Below are 20,858 nucleotides of genomic sequence, written 5' to 3' on the forward strand. Positions count from 1 at the left end.
TTCATAGCCATATGAGGTTTACAATTATTCCATCACCTTGAATTTATACAAGCGATTCATATTCTATCCCTCCTAGACAATCAAGAAATAATCCATATCGAGTTCATGTGTACAGATCAATCAATACTAGATTGCGCTAGGCGTATCACTTCTCTCCTTAACATCTCCCATCTCCTAAGTTCGAGTATGCCTAGGCACTAAGTAGGAATAAGAGATCAGTCAATAATGGGCATTGATTACCGCTAGTAAATTACCGCTAGTAAAGCTCGCTTTCTATCTCGACCATTTCCAAAACTAAGGTTAACTATTAAATACATTCTGGACTAATTTTGTGTGGTATACCAGAATACCTAGAACATAGCAGAATGATTGCTTGGTGAGTGTTCGTTGATAATCATTGCTTAATATGGCGCAGGAGATGATCCGTGATGTCGAGAACGATGAGGAAGTGATAAACTACTTCAGAAGGCTGAAGAGATTCAATTATCTGTTATGATGTTCTTTCTATCATTGTTTATGTTTTCATAATTACAAACAAATAATTTCTCACTCCTTCTTATTTTGATATGGTGGTATCACCCGACCGTGACAATAAGTAGCGTTTTGTCCTAGCTCCAGTCACGCTCCTTCCCCAATTCCCACCGTCTACGTTCACCCCTTCCTCCCAACTAAAACCCTTTACCTTTATTTTTTTAAAAACCGTCCCCTTCATCACCAATTACCATCATGACTTAATGGTATTTGGGATACTTCGGATTTGATCTCCGCGGATACCTGGTTCAAACCCACGGATCCACTTTATAGGAAGTCCTATGATTGACTCGAAATTCTGCAGATTTCTAGAGTCCAACACGTGGTTTAATCCCATGAATTAAAAATATACCCTGATTAGACTAGAGTAGTCAACATGAGGTTAAATATTAAAATGGTTTGAATCCATAATTATAAGGGTGATGGCAAACAATGACCTCCCCTAGCCCTTTATCCGTAGTAAGAAAAACTGTGTCGATATCGGTCTCGGAGCAGACGTGCTTCTGTGGACCCTCAAGATACTTGAGTGTGGGCGAGAGGATGTACACTACAAGAGTAGTGGAACCTCTTTTGCTGGTTTGGATTTTTGGTATGTTCTCAGGAGGGGGGAGACGGGGAGACGGGGAGACGGGTAGGTGGGTGAAACAGCAAGAGGCAAATAAGTAAGTGAGAGGCTGCCATAGATTTTTTGAGGGATGCTCGAGAGAGCGTACTTGGCTTGGAGACATTAAGGAATGGCCTATTGAATAATATAATTACACTCCCTCATCTGAAAGGTTTGCTAATTATGCGTTGTCTTTGATATTTTAACTTACTGGGAATGACACTTGCAAGTATTAGAAGAGGGGACTATCCTACGTACAAAAAGTAAGTTATCTGGAGATCAGCGTCACATTTTCAAACTATCTTCTTGCCTGAGAGTGTTGAATGTGGTGCTGTTCCCTGCGAAATACCTAAGTGGTGTGTTCAGTGCCATTCAAAACCGCCTCTATTTGAGTAGACTATAGATCTGAACTGCCATTTGATTTCTTTAATGCAACAGTTCAAGTACTGAGTAACAAGATTTATTGCGCAGAGCGAGACTGTACTAGTGATGGGAGTAGAAGTCATGCGAGTAGATATGGGTTAATGAATGAAATAATGAATAAAAATTTACAAAGTGCACTTCTTGTATGATGTGAAAGACTAGAAACTGAAGATCGTGTCAACATGTATCTATTCGACGTCTTCGAGAAGTCAGGATGAGTAGTTATCAAGCAATGAGTGACAGGATCGAAGAATTGTAGATTGGTCGAATACAGAAACGGTTCTGAAAGTTAGGAGAGTTAGGGCTGAGAAACTCTGAGCATTGAGATGTTTTTGTAATTTTGATTACCGTTCGACTGGACCATTAGCTCACTCGGTGCGGATGAAGTGAAAACTTGAAAAGGAATCTGCGACTCCTGGATAGAAATGAGATGGCAATACATGTAACTTTGAAATTTGAATGATCTCCTGGGTGGAAGCGAATACGAGAAACACACACGAATCATGATGGGAGGAGCTTACCGGGAGCTCGCTTGATAAACAACTCATGGGTGTGAGAGTTCCTCGTTGAGTCGCTGTGATTTCCGGTCACTCAGTCATGGATAGACAGGAGATTACCACACCATTGTTCTCAAACAAAATTTGTCCTTGAGATTTGATTTCATATCATCAGAAGAAATGTATATCCGGTTTAACTATTAACGCCGTATATGTGAAACCCCCGTAAAAAAGATCCAATCTACAAATAAAAAATAATACAAATGCATCAAGCCTGCTCTGGTATTGGCTCTGGTTCTAAAGACATTCGTCGTAAACCCTGTGTACTCTCAACAACAACTTCTTCTTCCTTCTGGGCCTCTCTCGCCTGTTGTTCCACTTCCTCCAATTCATCCAACTTGCGCTTTGTATCTGCAGCCTCCTTTCTTTCTTTCTCCTCCTTGACCAAACGTTCTTTTTCTTCAATCTTCCTCGTCTCTTCCTTCTCCATAGCTTCCAGTTCGTCATCCACCTCGGTCTCATCCACCACATTCGCTTGTCCAGGCTCAGCAATAATATCTCCGACCTCGTCAACTTGTCCCATTTGCTCCCTCAATTGATCAACCACGTCATCCACTCTCTCTACACCACCAATCTCCTTGTTGAGACTTGATAAAACCTTTGTACTGGACTCCATGATTCGGACAAGATCGACTTGATCAGCTGCTTGTTCGATCTTGGAAAGTACTTCTTCTAATTGTGATAAAGTAGCATGTCGATTTGCAAGAGTAGTTTCCGCACTTTTCTTCGACCTCAGGGCTGCCAGGGCTGACACACGATTTTTCTTTGCAACAGCTTCTTTCGCTGTGCGCTCCATGATGTCGACCTTTTCAGCGAACAATTTTGTTTGAATCTCAAGATCAGCAATCAGAGATTTTAATGATGCTATCGAGGTGTCCTCTTGAGTTATGGTTGGAGTTTTTGTGTCTGTTGGTGCTTTCAGCTTGATGGTTTCGCCATCACAGGCTATAATTTTCTTGTCCCTCGCAAGAAATTTCAAGAAAGCATCCATATCCACATCTGAAAGAGGATGCTCCCCAAGAACATTACCAAACTCCTCCTTGAACATTCTTCTGGAATATATCCTTCCCACCCTCCCTGTCTTTGTACCACTTTTGCCTGCGAACACTTTTGCTGCTTCCTCGACATTTCCAAGAATGACCAATTTACTACCCGGCAGCTTGCCTCCTCCAAAAGATATACCAATTTGCTTCAATCCCCATCCTACTATATCCCAAGGCTTTATAGTCCAAGACCTGTTGTACATACTGTCGGTAGCATTCAAGAAATCTCCCAGAGGCATCAACTCTTTCTTCGCGATTGCTTCTTGAAAAACAGCTCCCAGGGACAAAGGTCTTCCCCATTCATTCGTATCTAATGCGCGCAATAATTCGTCATCGGCCCTTAAAATCAGTAAATCGGGACTCGACCCTTGAGATGGCATGACTCCAGCTCTAGCCGCCTTTGCCAGTGCCTTTTGCCATGCTTCGATATTTGCTTGGTAGCCATCTGGATTTAACGTCTGCTGTTGACGGAAGTCAGAGTACAAGGCTGCAAGTCTTGCTCTGGATGGCGGTAGTTAGTATTTTGATATAGAAGCTGAATGTAGGACTGCGGGGAAGAAACTTACCGACGAAACTGGGGCTCGTTATCAAGAAGGTAATTGAATAGCTCACTCATGGTGAGCTAAAGACGCTGCTATTTTGCATGAATCTAAGATAGTAGAAATTGAGATGATTGTTGTGCAAGGTTGTTGATTCTTATCGTAAATCCTTATCAGTGACGGGTTGTGAAGTGACGAAATAAATATCCTTGTTTGAATTGAATGCCGTGAATATGCGACGTCGATTGGTAACGCCAACAAACAAAGACAAATTCACAAACCACGAATTTTCGAAAGTTTATGAACAAATCTATCCAGTATAATGAACTTACGGTGAAGGAAACTGCCGGGTCACTATGGCAGACCAAGAGGATGGTCCGGCTCGAGGACACTCGCCAGGCGCTGCTGATCCCAATGATGGGCATGTCCATTTCGACGATGGAAGCACAGTCCCTTCTACCATCTCGCAATCAACATCTGCCATGACCTCTCCTCTAACTTCCGAATTTAGAGATGTAGAGAAAATCGATCAAGATGTGCCACGAATACCAACTCTTTCATACAATATACCTCCCAGCGAGGAGGGGTCGAGAAGGGATTCAATTGGGGGTTATGCCACTGACGAAGAAGCTTCTGTCTGTAAACCCTTTTTGAGAACATCCAGTCCACACTCGGATTTGAAACGAAATAAAGGGGCGGAATATGAAAAGGTTGGAGACTTGGGTGTTTGCACCATGCAAAAGTTCTCGTTGTATGAAACGGCTACGAGGTATTACGTTGTAGGAGCCGATATCCTCGATTCTCGATTTCGGATCCTGAAGATTGATCGCACCGCAGAGATAGGGACCCTGAATATCACTGAGGATGAGATTGTATACACAAAGAAGGAGATGACCCAGTTGCTCAATGCTATTGACGATGGGAACAAGAGTTCAGGTGGTATGAAACTCAAGAGTGCTGTCTGGGGTATACTTGGTTTCATACGATTTACTGGTTGTTATTATATGCATATGATTACGAAACGGAACCAGACTGCTATGATCGGTGGCCACTTTGTATACACGATCGAGGCTACGGAACTAATACCACTGACTACATCAACTAGCTCTAGATTCAAGTCATCAGATACTCGGAATACTGAGGAGTCAAGGTTTTTGAGTATCTTAAACGGCCTTGATTTGAATAAGTCTTTCTATTTCAGTTATTCCTATGATATCACGAGAACTTTGCAACATAATATTATGACAGAGCGAGCTGCTCTCGCCGCTGGAAAACCATCCCCTCATCCCAAAGATTACAATTCCATGTTCGTCTGGAACAGTCATTTATTGAGTCCTGCGGAAAACCTTCTGAAGAATACTTATGATTGGTGCGTACCAGTAATTCATGGGTATCTCGCGCAAGCTGCTCTACCAGTATGGGGACGAATAGTCTATATAACAATCATAGCAAGACGCTCCAGATACTTTGCTGGTGCTCGTTTTTTGAAGCGTGGTGCTAATGACATGGTATTGTAAATCAATCTCCCTCGAGACATCTGCTAATTTTTTCAGGGATATGTCGCAAATGATGTCGAGACTGAACAAATAGTCTCAGAAAACACTACAACCTCATTACATGCTCCCGGGCCGAAGCTCTATGCCAGTCCCAATTACACTTCTTATGTGCAACATCGCGGAAGTATCCCATTACACTGGACTCAAGACAACACCGGTGTAACTCCCAAGCCTCCTATCGAGCTAAATCTGGTAGATCCATTTTACAGTGCAGCTGCGTTGCATTTTGATAACCTCTTCGAAAGATACGGAGCTCCTGTTTATGTATTGAACCTGGTGAAAGCAAAAGAAAGGACACCCAGAGAGTCGAAACTCTTACATGAGTTCACAGATGCAATCAACTACTTGAATCAATTTCTTCCAGCAGACAAGAAAATTATTCACAAACCATGGGATATGAGTCGCGCTTCAAAAAGTCGAGATCAAGATGTGATTGGTACGCTTGAGAGTATGGGTAACGAGGTTGTTACCCATACTGGAATATTTCATAACGGAGACGGCAAAACAACAATGCCAACTGTGCAAAATGGCGTTGCTAGAACTAATTGTATTGATTGTTTGGATCGAACTAATGCTGCTCAATTTGTCATTGGTAAGAGAGCTCTTGGATATCAGCTCCATGCTCTAGGTATCCTGAGTGAACCTTCGATTAACTATGACACTGATGCGATAAATCTTTTCACATCTATGTATCACGGACACGGTGACACAATTGCAATTCAATATGGAGGCTCACAACTAGTCAACACTATGGAGACTTATCGAAAAATTAATCAATGGACTAGTCAATCTCGAGATATGGTAGAAAGTTTCCGACGATACTACAACAATTCATTCCTTGATGGCCAGAGACAGGAAGCTTATAATCTATTCCTAGGAAATTACGTCTACGAACATGGACAGCCAATGTTATGGGATTTAGCAACTGACTATTATCTTCATCATACTGATCCACGTGTTTGGTCTCCGCGTACTCGTCGAAGTTATATAAATTGGTACACACCTGCCTTCCTCGAGAAGAAGACTTTGCCCCCATATTCCGATCCACAAGGTATCTTGACAAACAAACCTCTCAACTATTTTGATGACTATTGGATTGAGTATTATAAGCCTCTCTCCATCTCCTCCATGGTTAAGATCTTTACTTATCCGGGCAAAATGTCTTCCTCCGCTCGTCTCCTGCCCCGATCACAGCATCGTGATGAGTCTCGCGTCGGCTACGATTTGTCGCCATTCAAAGTTCGCGCTGATGCTACTGCTCATGTTGAAGAACCATCTATTCCTCAATCATCTCCTAATTCGAAGGGCAAGAAAAAAGAGGTGTCGTTTCCGGACACCACTGACTTAAGGGCTGATGACGATATTCCAGAGGATTCATCAATCAGATCTGGTGGAGGCGGTACGAAACGTATTAGTCTTCAAAGGTGGCTTCAGCCGATCCAGGAGTCATACCCTCTCTCTGACAATGGATCGTATCATTCGACAGCTTCACAAAATCATCACCATAATCCTCCTGGTATCATGAAAGAAACATCGTCTCATTCGCAATCACATTCAACGGAAGATTCCTTCCACAATTATAATTCTACTTCGAATCATTACTCTTCAAATATACATTCAAGTCGAAATTTGGGAGGACTAGAGAGGAAAAAGATGACACCATTGGATAAAAGCAAAGCTGCTCAATGGACCTTCACTCAAGTTGTCAGTGAATCTCTCAACCCCAGTGTCAATTTAGGCGAAGAAGAGGATTATGAGCGATACGTCGAGTATCCACAATTACTATCACTAGTAGTAGGAGATGATGATCATGATATCGAAGGTGTAGAGGAATACGAGGAATGGGTCAGAGGTGTTGGTTGGGATAGTGGATTTGGTCAAGGCGCGTACAACGGGGGAATTAATGGAGGTTGGGGTAGAGAAGAAGATCATGAGGAAATCGAGGAATATAGAAGCTTTTTGAGAGTGGCGGAAAATCCTTTGACGGTGCTTGAGGAAGACGGACAGAAGAAGAGATATAAGGCATATAGGAAATGGTTGGCTGGGAAGAGTTTGTTTAAACAACAACCTATTGATTAGGGAATTGACGGCGGGGCGCAAGGTCTTTCGTTTTAGCATGGTGTTATGGGTGTATATTCTGCTATGGCTTGTTTGGGGAGTGCGGTGTTAGGTATCAATTCATTTACAATTCACAACACTCGGAAATTTCTTAAGGAAGCATGCATTTGATTTCAAGTTCTCGTTTACCATGGAAAATTGCTAGACACTCGCTTTTTGATCCAGATTTACATTCTGCTCTTTTGTTTTCATGATATCATTTTTCATAAATTCTCCGCATGTTAATCCTTGTAGCTCTCTGATCAATGTTGGTTGTGTTACTCGCTGCTTGTGCATATATCGTAGAATCCCTGTAATTGTTAGAGATCTTAACAAGTGTCGATTCATCATTAATATCTCTTTACCACCCTAGATTCTCTTTCTTAACGGTCAATTGGATCTATTTTGCGATGCTTGGAAGAGTCAGGCCGTCCGAAGTATGTGTGGATTAATTTCGTGGAAATCGTCAATTCTTGATTTTGTGAATGTTAAAATTCGGAAGGATGTTATTAGATTACGGTCGATATACAGACGATAGATACTATAGCCCATATCTTCACAATCTAAGCTCTATAAAGTCGTGGAATATGTATGGTGTTTGTTTGCTTGCATTTGGGTAGAATTACAGATATTTCAAGAGAAGCACTATACGTTACTATAAAACAGTTCTGCAAGTATCTACTCAAGTCTAAGAAACTATCATTTTAGCTCTCGTAATAAATTCTTTCAAAAATCTAGATACAGGCTGAGAATTTTGAGGCTGTATCTTTCTCCCCCTTTTCGGTTTTCAGTCTTTGATTTCTCGTCTATTCTATTCTCAGAATTATGCTAGATATTACGATTCATTCCCAGCCCTCTGTAATCCTATCAAAACTCAAGAGTTAGTACTATCTATCGCTCCCGAGGTCATCAAACATAAAATCCGTTTAATAGAATTCCTTATATATCCTTGAATATCATCTGATACTCTCATGTTCTCATACTCTCCTTTCTTACCGACTTCACATACAAGTCTACATGAAATAAATCAATAATTCCACATCCGCAAAGCCTCAAACCACCCACATCGTAGACTCACCACCTAATTAATTATTCCTCATCATATCATTATCATTATATCCTCACTCTCGAGCTTTAAATAATAGAAGGATGCCGAATTTAGCCGTTTCTGTGGAAAATCCTCTTTATTAATATATAGTAATTCTCATCACCTTCGACTTTTTAATTTTGGGGCTTTTGAACTTCGAAGCTTTTTTCTTGTTTTTGATTGTAGATACGAGATAAAGGGGTTTTAAGGAGGGAATTGGAATTGGAGTTGGAGTCAGAGTTCGTGGAGAAGAGAAAGGAAGCGGAAGGAGAAATGTGTGGGCATGGAATTTTCATCGTTTGAATAATTTTTTCACGGTATGGTATGAGAGGAGATGAGACGAGGAAGTGGACTGGTGGTTGGGTTTCTGATACAAATGAGTATGCGATACCTGGGTAAACAATGATGGTCTGTCTCACTGACAAGGGCGAAAGCGCAGGTGGTGAATTGGCTAGAAATTTGATAGAGAGGATAGATTTTTAGGTTTTGATTGGATATTTGGATTGGAAATTGAGGAACTAGGTAGGTATGTGAGAAAGAGGAAGAGTGTTTTTTGACAGAGAGCGTTTGGCAATCGTCTGGGGATTTTCCACTTTTTCTTTTGTTGAATAGGGGAAAGGAATAGTGTCAGAATGCTCATCAGAGTGAGCACTAGTAGTTCTGGCTTCGGCAGAGCTAATTAATAGTACTGAGAGATAATACGAGATGTCTTGTGACCATGTATGAGAACATCGCATTCTTATATTTATATATATGAAAATTGCAAGTGCCTTTCACCACAATCATCTGGGAAATACTCTAGCCAGCGTTCCATCAGTCTCGATAACCCTCGCCAACTCTTGATCAAAATTCTCCCTCTCCTTCTCATCACCTACTTGTTGGACCACTGCTGTGAACACTTTTCCCGTCTCCAGTAGTTCATTTAATATCTCTAAACCTGCCTCTTTTCTTTCCTCAGATTTTTCATCTACTTTTACACAAGTATGACAGTTTAGAAGTGTTAAAGCGCTTATAATAACTAATCGATGATCATCGGCACTAATGCGGGGCCAAAGGACTAGAATCACCTCTCTGAGTGTCTTTAGCGTGTTTATAACGAGTGATGGAGAGGTATCGGGAAAGAAGGGGTTCGATAGAATATTTACTAGTACAGGCAATATATCCTTGAGATGTTTCACGCCCGAAATACTCATCTCTGGGATGATGATACCGATTTGTACGACCAGTATTTCAACCACGGAAGGTATTTCTTGACAGTGTAAGTAAGCAGGGAGAATAGCATGGCGAATTATTCTGTCAAGGAATGCGAGACGAAGCTGAGCTGGTGATTTGGACGGGGTTGTGTTGTGTTTCGAGGGCTTCTTTAAGGCTATGGTGGTCACACTTGTAGAAGGCTCCTCGTCTCCTTTACTAGGCCAGATCGCGTTACAAAGTGCATTCAAAGCTTTGTATCCCTCTGGCAATAACTTGAGTGTTTCTTCGACGGGTGTCGTGGATGGTAAGAATAACAAAACTGGGTGGATAGTATTCTCGAAAACATCACCTAGTCCTGTTTGTTGAAGCAATTTGTCATCCATTTTCGAAAATAGCGTGGGAAGGATTCGAAGAGCGTGAATTCGGATTGGATTTGATGGTGAATCGAGGAGTATTAGAATAGGAGTCGTTAATAGAGGCCATGCTTGCGCACGGAGAAGATCCGGCTTAATGTGGTTGTTAGTCTAGGATTGGAGTGAGAAGAGGAAAACGTACAGGAATGACATCGACGACCCATTGTAAGACAGGTATAGTGTATGGAATAGTTGACCTCCAAGGTTGCTTTGAAGGAGAGGACTCGAGGATATCGAAATGACGGGGTGGTGCAGATGATGGAAATGCTTTCCGTGAAGATGCAGTGATGGATTCGGGAGTGGAGGCTTCGGAAAATATGAGACGGATGAAGGACCTCAAGAGATGATTCACCAAAAACTCTGGAGACTTTGCGTAAGACTCATATTTATCGAATATTGTGATGGCGATTAGTTGAGACTGAGGAGTCGTCCAGGCATAATTGGTACTAGTGAATGGGATGAGAGAAAGAAGAGCCGAGTTCTTCGGTGGTTGTGTTGTATTCGAAGAGATATTAAGTAGGTGCTCTATCGAAAGAATACAGAGGCTATATTTTTCTCTACATTGCTTGATTTTGTGGAGTTTGTCAGGTTTGTCTTCTTCTTAGAAATATGAGTTTATACTCCCAACATCTGAATTTGCCGGAGACACATTACCATCAATCTTATCTAGAGAAAAAATCTTTCCATCAGGTAGCAATTCCTTTGATAAATAATCCTCAAGCTTCTCGTGCCATATATCATCATCTGCTTTTTTCAATATGTTCGAATTTTCCTTCAAGCTGCTGGCGAGGATGACGAGGGTTTCTAGCTCCTCCTAACTATTTAGCAGGAAGTCAAATCAAACAAATTATTGAGGAATGTAACTTACATCCTCACCTCCCTGTTTTTTATCAACAAGCTCTTGATACAGATCCTCGAAAGAGTAAGATGATGGTAGAACTAGTCACGTGTTAGAAATAAGTTGTTTCAAAAAGTCTGGAGATTGTACCACTAGATGACAATAACGTGATACCATTCTCGTCATGTTTCGAGTTTCGAAGTGTATCTCTAGCCGGACTACGAGCAGATAAGAACATTATGAATGTCAGGCGTGGTTATATAGATGTATATTTTGTTGTTGAGAAAAATTGGTGGTAGAAAGGGAATGGATATTCGAGAGGATGTGGCTTAGTAATCGATTACATAGAAGCCCGTCTTTTTCAGGATAACAACGCTATATTACAGTGCTTCGTTCTAGAAGTTTATGTCCTTTCGGGAATACATCGCAGGTCCTGAACACAATTGACAATAGATTCTCGAGGTCTTCTCGAAGAATATCGCAGCCATGAACCTCTTCCACGATGAGCGAAAGATAGTAAATTGAAACTTTCCAGATATCTCATTCTTTTCGACATGTGTGGAGCAAATGCTGATTGTGGTAGTCGAAAAAAGTCATGATGAACAATTCACGCGTAATTTTACACATTTTCTCCCCCTATCTCATTATTTGATTCAAAGCCACTCACCCAGTGTAAATATCTAAGAAAGTTCTTCTCATCTGACTTAGTAGTCAGTATGATATCCAGGTGTTTAACTAGATTACCTTGTTCTTTTTTTATGGGTGACCTCATGTTATAAGAACTCACATGTTACTTGTAATATTGGGTCGCTCGGTGTGTTCAACCTTACATGAGCCTCACGAATGATCTCTTTGCTGAATTCCATGCACTTGGAGCTATACATGCGGAATACATCTTCTCATAAACATTCAAAGTTGCCTGTTGGATCTGTCCGTTCACAGGGCCTCGAAGGGAAACCGTGCATTCCTACATAGCCGCGCGTTTGACTTGAAGGTCAGATCTTACATGCGATTTGTCACGAAGCAAGACTCTAAGGGAGGGCTTATGGAACCCAAACTCTTGGAATTGAAAATGCTGGGGAGATCCATCATACGAAGTGTTTAAAATGGAATATCTTTTTATGGAATTTCACAATGCTCCCTCACAAAGCTATGTTCGGTCTCAGGTCTACCACCGCCGTCCAGGGCTATGAATTGATCCCTCTATGGATTTTTGTTTCCATGGCGCTACAATGTCCATGTAATAGTTCTTGTCTGCCGGATCATTGAACAAGATACCACAGATATTGAGTTCAAGGAATTTTGGTATATATACCAGTTGATCTGAACACTTGGCAAAGACCCCCATCAAGAACTGGAGGACTTCTAATTTTGATACATAAATCTCACGCTTCCAAAATGATTAGGATATCAGATTAGCAACCACATCCCAGGACATTATTTTAAGTTTTTCAATTCTCCACAGTCATGCAGATCGTACGAAAAGCCGTATATACTCCTTGCGAGAACGAGAGTGGGAGGGTTTGGCTCAAATTTGGAGGACGCACCATCAACTTTATCATGACCAACGAGAAGCAAGATAAGAATAATACCAATCCAGGTTCAGAGCCACTGAAAGGTACTATCTCCAAAGTTCTTGATCAAATTGCCTCCTAGAAAGGATCTAACAATTATCAAGGACCTTTCAAACAGGGCTCGTGGGCTGGATTTGGGACGAAAAATTTCAAGCAGGAGACAATTGAAGACGAGGAAGATACGCAAAAAATGAGTGAGATGGATGATAAAGGCCTTGATATGAAGTGAGGATAGCAGATGCGTGTTTTAAAGTTATGGGGTAGCAATCGGGAGAGCTTAAAGACGTTGAGCATCTCATTGTTGAATACTGTACTTGAGAGAGTACGTAGAGACTGAGAGTTAATTGGATAGGCGGTGGTAATAGGAGTTTGGAGTTGCTTTGTCCAAATAGATGAAAAATGACGATATATACACTCAATTTGATGCTTGATTCTCTGATTCTGCGGAGCTTGGATGATTAATTGTAATGATCAATTTGTGTCACCAGTACCCAAGTATGGATACTACATTCAATACAGTCCCGATATTTCAAAGTGCACGCACGACTGACCTTGCGATTATTGACATCTAATATATCCTATGCCTACACCGACTTTAGGTTTGTCGTCGGTACCTGTCTACCTATCTACCTAGGTAGATATTCGGCGTTTCAATTCCATGTTATATCACACAAAAAATCCAACCATACATAACCTTGCACAATTTCTTTAGTCATTCAACTTTTCCCTCCTTAACCAACCGGAAATCCTCATTTTCCCCCGCTGACACACACATCAACGCACGCCTCACGCCTCACACCACCACAATTTCTTTTTTCCATGTGAAAGTCCACCACTTCTTTTTGCCTTGTGAAGCACTAACTTTACTCCGATCCCCTACTTTTTCCACATTGTCTTTCCATGTAACCATCTACATCTCACTGTCTTGGGCAAAATGCTTTCTATATTCATTCTTTAGTACTCTTTTTGATTGATTTCGATTATTTGGGTGGAAGAGAGTGTATTAGAATGATTGAGAGGGATTTCGGGGACATTTTGGCTTCTAATAAGGATGATGTAATCCAGAGTGAGTTTTTGCTCATGTTTGACATGTGATTTTCGATGTTTGGTCTTGAATCTCGGAGTTCTGGAGAGAGGATTTGATATGCGAAAAATTGCTGACTTGGGTCTTGTTTTTCGTGATGAATAGGTATTCTCACTGAGGAAGATGTATGTTTATTTTCTTTACTACCTGTGTATGACATTGTCGTCTGGTTTTCGTGATCCTCTTCTATTGCCCTGTACCTACCTACTCTTTGAAAAGCTGTGGCGCAAACAAGTACCACGCTTTGCCATAGAGGGGCTGAGGGGTACAAGCAAAGCAAAGAATCCGCTTATTGACAATATAATACATCTAGCTATACAAAATTCTTGGAGCACAAAGATCCGCTTCGGGTGCAGAATTGCGACGATGCTATTTAGAACGATCGAAAATATGTCATCCCGATAGAATTCCTTTTCATCCGCTTTCTACCCGGTAATTCTTCTTTTGTCCTTCGCTTTCGCCTACGTACCCCCTATTTGTCGATTGTGAACTGACAATCTATCATTCAGCGCATTCCAACGTCTAGCCTTCTCCTTTGAAATTCTCAAATCTCCGTCTTCTCGTCGAGCTTACGATTCCGCCACTTCTTTGTCCTCAATTTCTACTTCGACTTCGTTACCCACCAAACATCCTTCTCCATCCTTAGCCTCAGACAATTTGTTTCGAACTACCGTCTCATCACTCATACATGACTTCCTTACAGGCGACTTCATTACTATCCGCTCGCTTTTATCATCCTTAAATTCTCAATACCCTCACCTTATTAATACCGACGTAACTTCTTCTATCGAAGTCGCTTTTATAAAAGTAAGAGAATTGGTTATGAGAGGACGGGTATGGGCTTTATTGATATATATTGAAATGGGGAGGATATGGAGGGTTCAGAAGAGGCTGAGAAGATTAGGAAGATGGGATTTAGTAGGGAAAGCGAGGATGATGCTTTTATTAGTAAGGGTGGTCGTAGCCGTTCCCGTCAGAGTTGATCGAGCTCTCAAAGCACGTGTTGAGAAAGAGAGAAGAACAATGAAAACGGGATCAGAAGCAAAGGAACTGGATGAGAGACTGGACTCGGAAGATGAACTCGCGAGAGGCGGAATTCTAAATGAGAGGGTTTGTAAAGTATTGGAGTTTATTGTTGGTGAGGCGGGTAAGGATGAAGAGGGAGAGGATACTGGTGTTCGGATTTGATATCAAATGATTGGGTATTGGTATTATATGCGGCTTGGGCTTGGAATATTCGGATGTGGGAAAAGGGGAATCACGCTTTTAGTGGCTTGTCCTATTACAGGGAAGTGGCGTTGGGATAGGATATACCAAAGACTAAAGAGATATAATTATATTATATCGGATCAGAGATCTTTAGTTGAACGATACGATCTTTGGATAAAAGAAAATTTCCTAGCTATACAATGACGAAAGAAGATTTTTCGTGCGTCACCATTTTGTTCCCGGACGTTCAAAATTTCGCGGGAAATTTAGGCACCAATTTCTATAAAGTACTTGAATGTATAGTGGGCTAGTGTTTGTATATTTCTTATATGGTTCGTTTCTTTATCTTCGCGGTGGTTAAATTATCTTTGATCGGTCATCAGATTGCATACAATGTAGACGTCTATTCCTTTCCTTCTCTTTTCCTCGTATCTAATTCTCTACACCATCCATCAATGCTTCCTTGAATTTTATTAAATCAAGCTTCGGCATGTATTTTTATATAACTAAGACCTAGGTAGGTGTATTGGTTTTAGCTATGGTTGCTTGTGGAAATTTTCTTTTGGGCTAGAATTTGGACTTGACTTGGAAGTGGACTTGAACTTGGATTTATTACATAAATATTGGAGAGTTTCATGTTTATGGTGGTAATGGAAATGGTAGTGTTTTCACTTGTATGTGTATAGAGAGAGATGGGAGTGATGGGCTTTATCACCAATTTACTTGCATATTTTCGTTTTTGGGAAATACATCAGGTTATCAGAATTCAGTCTGTATACAGGATATTTGTGTGCAATTTCCTTTGTCTTTGCTGTACAGTGTGCAGTGTGCAATAAGAAATGACGATAATGAAGGAAGAATCGTGCAGGAAAGGAAAGGGGGGCGAATGAATCTTTAATATAGATTGTGTGTTGCGGGACACTCCTCTCTTCTCTGACGCGGATATTCTTTACATGTATGCAGACTGGGAAGAGATGGTTACTTTATACGAACTCGAGGTGATGTTTAGAATTGGCGGTTGTATTTGAAGACATTGAGCGGGGATATTCAAAATTCTTAATATCGCTTGAATTGATATATCGATCACGATGCGAATGTCAAGCTGGAAGATATAGATTGTCGGAGGTATATGTAAATTCTCTGTAAATTATCTGCGTATTACTTGCAAATAATATGTTCAGATCTACGCTTGGATCACTTTTAGGCTACAAAATAGTTTTCGAATAGCTTCAAATTTAATTGAAAATAGGGAACGCAAATAATCTGCAGATAAATTGCAGGCAGGGCAGGTAGGATCTCTAGCGAGTAACTCGTGGGTCAGATTACCTTCAGTTCACCCCGCGGCTACAGATAATTATTTTCGCAGCCTATTTGCAGAATTGTATGCTGAGCTTGGCTCGCGTCAAAAATACGTCTCGAAATATTGACGCCTAGCGTTAAGGGCCTGATACACCGCGTTAAGCACCATCAACATTTGATGAAGGAACGCCGAGATATACGAAAGGCGCTGTATGTGAGATGTTTGGAACGGGAATACGGCTCGTCTCGATAGAGGAATGAAAAATATAACTTATAAGAGCTGCAAGATTTTCCTTTCCTTTTCTCTTCCAGTTCAATATCATCAACAACCACCACTTCGCTCTGCTTATCATATCATCAATAACAATACCATTGACCACTTCTACTTCTCATTGAATTATAAAACACAATTCATACATTCCCGAAGCCCAATCAAAATGCATTTTTCCACCCTCGTCACCCTTACCCTCTCCGTCCTCAGCGCTCAGGCGATGGCAAAAGATTGCACTAAGGATTTTTACTACTGTGGCGGGGATTTGCTCACAATCGGTACGATTACGTTTCTTCTTCCTTTTTTCACTGCTCCTCGTCCCCTTCCCCTTCCCTCTCCTACCCCCCCGTCCCCCTTAAAACACTCAACCCACTAACACAAACCCCAGGCAGTTACCACGACACCATCATGCAAGCGCTCAGTACCTCTCACCTCACCCCTGACGATGATCACATTTTCCGCGGGCTCTTCCAGTGCGTCGACGGTGGCTTGCTGGGAGAGGCCAAGTACTGCGCAAATGGCTGTTGGTTGGCGGGAACTGATAGCCCAAATAGTGATAGATGTATCTAGTGAGGTGTGCAATGTTTGATGTGAATTCTGGAATGAGAGTTTAACATCTGGGAATGAGGTTCTAGGAGGCGGGTGGGAGGTTTAGGGAAGGAAAGACAAGGGGCATGGAGGAGGGAGAAGGGGAGAATATTTGTATTTTTTTTTGTTGTTTTTATTGTTTTTTTTTTGCTTGTTGCTTTCCTACTATGTATCATGATAGAACTCACACACTCGTTTGGCTCGTTTGGGGGAGGGGGGATCAGACACTCGTCTGGATCGATTGCGCTGATATTACTATTACCTTTGCTTTAAGTTAGAATTAGATCGTAAAGTTAGGATAAATTATCTTTCAAATTCATCACTTCCCTTTCGGACCAAACAGCTTTCCTACACGTGAGATGATACTTTCTAGATTAAAGATCGCGTAAACCACGATTGCCGTAAATGTAAGGATCTATCCAACAATATTCCCAATCTAGAACCAGACAAAGGCATTATGAAAACGTGTTTCACTGATAATCTATGGACCAACATCAATACTAACCGAGACATAGTCTCGCCATCATCACCGACAAATTGATTATAAATCTAGTACAGTGTTGACTTTCCGTCTCATTTCGTCTCGCACAGATTGGTGCAAACCTAACAACGACTAGGTATAAAAACGCGGGAGACTTTGATAATTTTCATTTGATGGAACTTGAGAGATATCAGCTATGCTCTCACTATGGGCAATATCCACGACTGCTTTCAAAGGGCCACTTCAACACTACTACCCCCACTTGGTGGAAAATCACTAATGATAAGAACTTGGTAACACTAAGATCCGTGGAAAGTAAGAGAACAAGATCATACTTACAATAAATTCACTGAAGCAGCGCTGATGTTGTCAAACTACAAAATATTTGACAAAATGGCAGTGTCATGATTCATGAACGACTACTACATAAAACTTGATAATATTGATCATTGCCAAAGTCGTTCATTGAATTCATCTCATAGCATATTCGTACATATGACCCCGATGTTCATCCCTGAGACCTATCTTCAACCAGATCTATAACTCCTCAGACTCCTATTTTGCAATGCTTTCCTCCAAACACTGTCAAAGGTTCCTCTCGAAATAAAATGGTATATGCAGGAAGTTCGCTCGCTCTCATTCACAACTAATAATGCTCCCACCCTATCATTATTCTTGTTCAAAATCGTTACTCGTAACAATCTTATCTTTCTCTTCCGCTTCTATTATTGCCCCATGCAAGGGCGCTGATTCGAGACTCGCAATGGGAGGCGGTGCTACTCCACCCAGGAGACTTCTTCGATGTGGACGGGAATTGAAGGCTTCGCTTTCTTCTCCCATGGTTGTCTCTATCATATCATCATCTGGCATGATCGTTGCTTGGGATTCGGTGATCGGATATAAAGTATTTTCGATCTGGGTCTCAAGACCCTGAACAAATTCATTTGCTTCCACAAAATGCAACAGACTGTCCTTATTTGCCAATGTAGCATACTTCGCCCGAGCATCATCTAGACTCTTTTTCGATTGATGAGGCTTCTCTAGGCTGAGCCATCCTTCGGCGGCCATGATACTCCACATGGCAGATTTTCTTGTTCTACTACCCCAAAGACCAATTCCGTGTCCCTTCTTTGTACCATAACAGACCGCAACACGCTCCTTGAATAATGAGTCGCCAACTGCACCTACAATCTTGTGTTCAAGGAGTCTCGCACCCCATCTTGCTGCATCGCCAGTTGCCGAACCGCCTCTGACCCTAAGAAGCTCCATTCCTAAGGTCAAGCAGCGCAGGGCTCCATAAGGGGCACTGCATCGTGTCATATACGAGTACGATGAGGTTTCGAGCATCATATCGATGGTTTCAGTACGTGTTTTGGCGCTGATAGAATGAGGCATCATGAGGGTACTAACAGCAGCCATTTCATTGGCTGCCGCATGATATTTCCATGCTTTATCATTAGTGAAATCCGACCGTAACAGATCATAAATTTGTTGGGCCAATTTCCAATCCCGAAGCATGAACGAGTAGTCTGCGAGCTTTCGCATCAATGCTTCCGGTGAATCTGATCGGTAAAATCCTTGTAACGCATCATAATTACTACCGGATCCTACCGAATTTGATGAATTACTTCGTGAGCTAGAACCAAATGCTCCTGGCCATTTTATAGTTTTCGATAAGCTCATAAATCTACCACTTATTCCTCTTCGCCGTGAAGCAACCTGGTCGTTCCAGGTCGCTACACACCTTTCCATTGACGGAACGACAGATTGAGTAACCATCTCGCGAATGAATGTTTTAATGGCAGTGGTATCGGATTCATATATACAAGGAAATGAGTCTTCGGGGTCTTCTTGGGACTCTCGCGCCTGAATTTCGGCCATTTCCTCCGATGCAGCTATCCATTCGCACCGTGGGAGTTGTACACTATCATCATCTGTTGCCACGCATTGACTGCTTCGGAGCCTTAAGAGATGACAATGAAGCCCAAAATGGCGTTTCATTTGTTCAAATAATGTGATAGATTTTGTGATATCATCTCGTTCTTCATCATGTACCAGAACATAATAGCGGAGATAATCATCATTGACCCATAGTGGCAACCGCTTTTCTCCGCGACTTGATTCTTCATATAGCCTCCTTAAAGCTTCAATCGGATTTTTGTTACGTGAACTTATGGCGATAATACATGCCACTGGATGTGAGAAAGTTTCGTGCGGGGCTAAAGGTATTCCTGAAAGTAACCTTCGTAGATAAAGTGTATAAAAAGGCGAAGTTGCCCCTGAAATTTTAGAACTATCTTTCAGGTTCAAAAAATCTTCTGCACTGACACCAGGAAATTCTTCAGCATTCGTTAAATGACGATCAACAAGTCGCTCAATTTGAGGAATATCTCCTCCCGTTCTCAGGCGCTGAGGAGCTATTGAATCTGGTATGGATTTGTTGCCATTCGGTGACAGAACTCTCCCCTCTCCACTCCTTCGCGACCCAGGTATCCCATCCGGTATTTCGAGCCCATCCCCCAGTTGAACAAAGCGTACTCCAAAATCGTCATATGTCCGGCCAGCCCCTATACTATCTCGTACATTGACTTTTCCTTGTATTTTCTCCCCAAACGGCCTTATTAACTCCCAAAGTCCTCCCTTGAACCCTTTGTCTTGCACAAGCTCATGTGTATCGATAGATGTGTGTACCGCAATATGTGGAACAAATCCGGATAAAATTAAATTTCGAGGATCGTCTTTCCTGTCTGATGGTAAGAGATGGCTTTCAGAGAGCGTACTACCACCAAATACAGATCCTGCGATTCGCGAAGGTGTCGATGATCCGCCGGTCGGGGAGACTGGTCTTGAACCGGAAGGTGTTGTCGTTGACGCGAACAGTGACTGTACTGAGGCATTCGACGCTCTGTATGGCAGTGAAGATACAGATGAAGTCATTGATTGCGAATCTGCAGAAATTCTTGTCTTGGGCCTCCTCAGCGGCGTAGGACTCGTCACCGAATCGGGGGGGCTGAAGGGAGATGCATGATTCGAAGGTGTCATGAAGACCGAGGGGTCCGCAGCCGGAAGAAAACAACGTTCGCACTAATTTCAGTTACCCTAAATAATCGCACAATCATGCGCCGAATCAATCAAAGATAGACTGCAGCAGCGGCAAAGCAAGGCGATCGTTCATCCAGATGTGGTCTTGTGTAATACTCGAACGTCGATCCGTCTGAGATGGTCTATGTTGGAATTGTAATTAATCGGCATGAGCATGAAATATACAAGAGGGGTTTAAGCACTTTTGTCGTATAACTCCCTTTAAAAGGTCCCTTGTTTTTTGTACTTTGTGTACGTCTAAGTTACCATCGCGGGTACAACCACAGTTGATGATGGCCTTGCGCTAAGAATAATCCAGCATCACCAAAATCCTCAGCATCACGTGACTTGAGTATCAATTTCAATTTGGTGCCGTATCTTTCTTTATT

General features: G+C 41.8%; 6 protein-coding genes across 6 annotated transcripts; 3 read left to right on the plus strand and 3 right to left on the minus strand.

Annotated features, from left to right (window-relative positions):
* Window positions 1-2,323: 2,323 nt before the first annotated feature.
* Window positions 2,324-3,774, minus strand: EAF02_010549 (uncharacterized protein; the record flags this gene model as incomplete). The annotated part of the gene is made up of 2 exons (XM_038906597.1): window positions 2,324-3,659; window positions 3,725-3,774. The coding sequence occupies 2 exons, from the start codon at window positions 3,772-3,774 to the stop codon at window positions 2,324-2,326; spliced, it is 1,386 nt and encodes a 461-aa protein (XP_038753467.1).
* A 279-nt stretch (window positions 3,775-4,053) lies between these two features.
* On the plus strand, window positions 4,054-7,332 carry EAF02_010550 (uncharacterized protein; the record flags this gene model as incomplete). The annotated part of the gene is made up of 2 exons (XM_038906598.1): window positions 4,054-5,205; window positions 5,251-7,332. 2 exons carry the CDS (start codon window positions 4,054-4,056, stop codon window positions 7,330-7,332), a joined length of 3,234 nt encoding a protein of 1,077 aa, XP_038753468.1.
* A 1,833-nt stretch (window positions 7,333-9,165) lies between these two features.
* Window positions 9,166-11,132, minus strand: EAF02_010551 (uncharacterized protein; the record flags this gene model as incomplete). The annotated part of the gene is made up of 5 exons (XM_038906599.1): window positions 9,166-10,137; window positions 10,187-10,644; window positions 10,699-10,858; window positions 10,913-10,983; window positions 11,033-11,132. 5 exons carry the CDS (start codon window positions 11,130-11,132, stop codon window positions 9,220-9,222), a joined length of 1,707 nt encoding a protein of 568 aa, XP_038753469.1. The 3' UTR covers window positions 9,166-9,219.
* Window positions 11,133-12,349: 1,217 nt separating this feature from the next.
* EAF02_010552 (uncharacterized protein) lies at window positions 12,350-12,685 on the plus strand (the record flags this gene model as incomplete). The annotated part of the gene is made up of 2 exons (XM_038906600.1): window positions 12,350-12,500; window positions 12,561-12,685. 2 exons carry the CDS (start codon window positions 12,350-12,352, stop codon window positions 12,683-12,685), a joined length of 276 nt encoding a protein of 91 aa, XP_038753470.1.
* Window positions 12,686-13,464: 779 nt separating this feature from the next.
* On the plus strand, window positions 13,465-14,728 carry EAF02_010553 (uncharacterized protein; the record flags this gene model as incomplete). The annotated part of the gene is made up of 4 exons (XM_038906601.1): window positions 13,465-13,522; window positions 13,646-13,665; window positions 13,854-13,972; window positions 14,050-14,728. 4 exons carry the CDS (start codon window positions 13,465-13,467, stop codon window positions 14,726-14,728), a joined length of 876 nt encoding a protein of 291 aa, XP_038753471.1.
* Window positions 14,729-18,057: 3,329 nt separating this feature from the next.
* On the minus strand, window positions 18,058-20,430 carry EAF02_010554 (uncharacterized protein; the record flags this gene model as incomplete). Its single annotated transcript, XM_038906602.1, has 1 exon — window positions 18,058-20,430. The coding sequence occupies one exon, from the start codon at window positions 20,428-20,430 to the stop codon at window positions 18,058-18,060; it is 2,373 nt and encodes a 790-aa protein (XP_038753472.1).
* Window positions 20,431-20,858: the final 428 nt, after the last annotated feature.

The sequence above is a fragment of the Botrytis sinoallii genome (assembly GCF_014898435.1).
Source record: "Botrytis sinoallii strain Bc 23 chromosome Unknown BSIN_026, whole genome shotgun sequence".
NCBI lineage: Eukaryota > Fungi > Ascomycota > Leotiomycetes > Helotiales > Sclerotiniaceae > Botrytis > Botrytis sinoallii.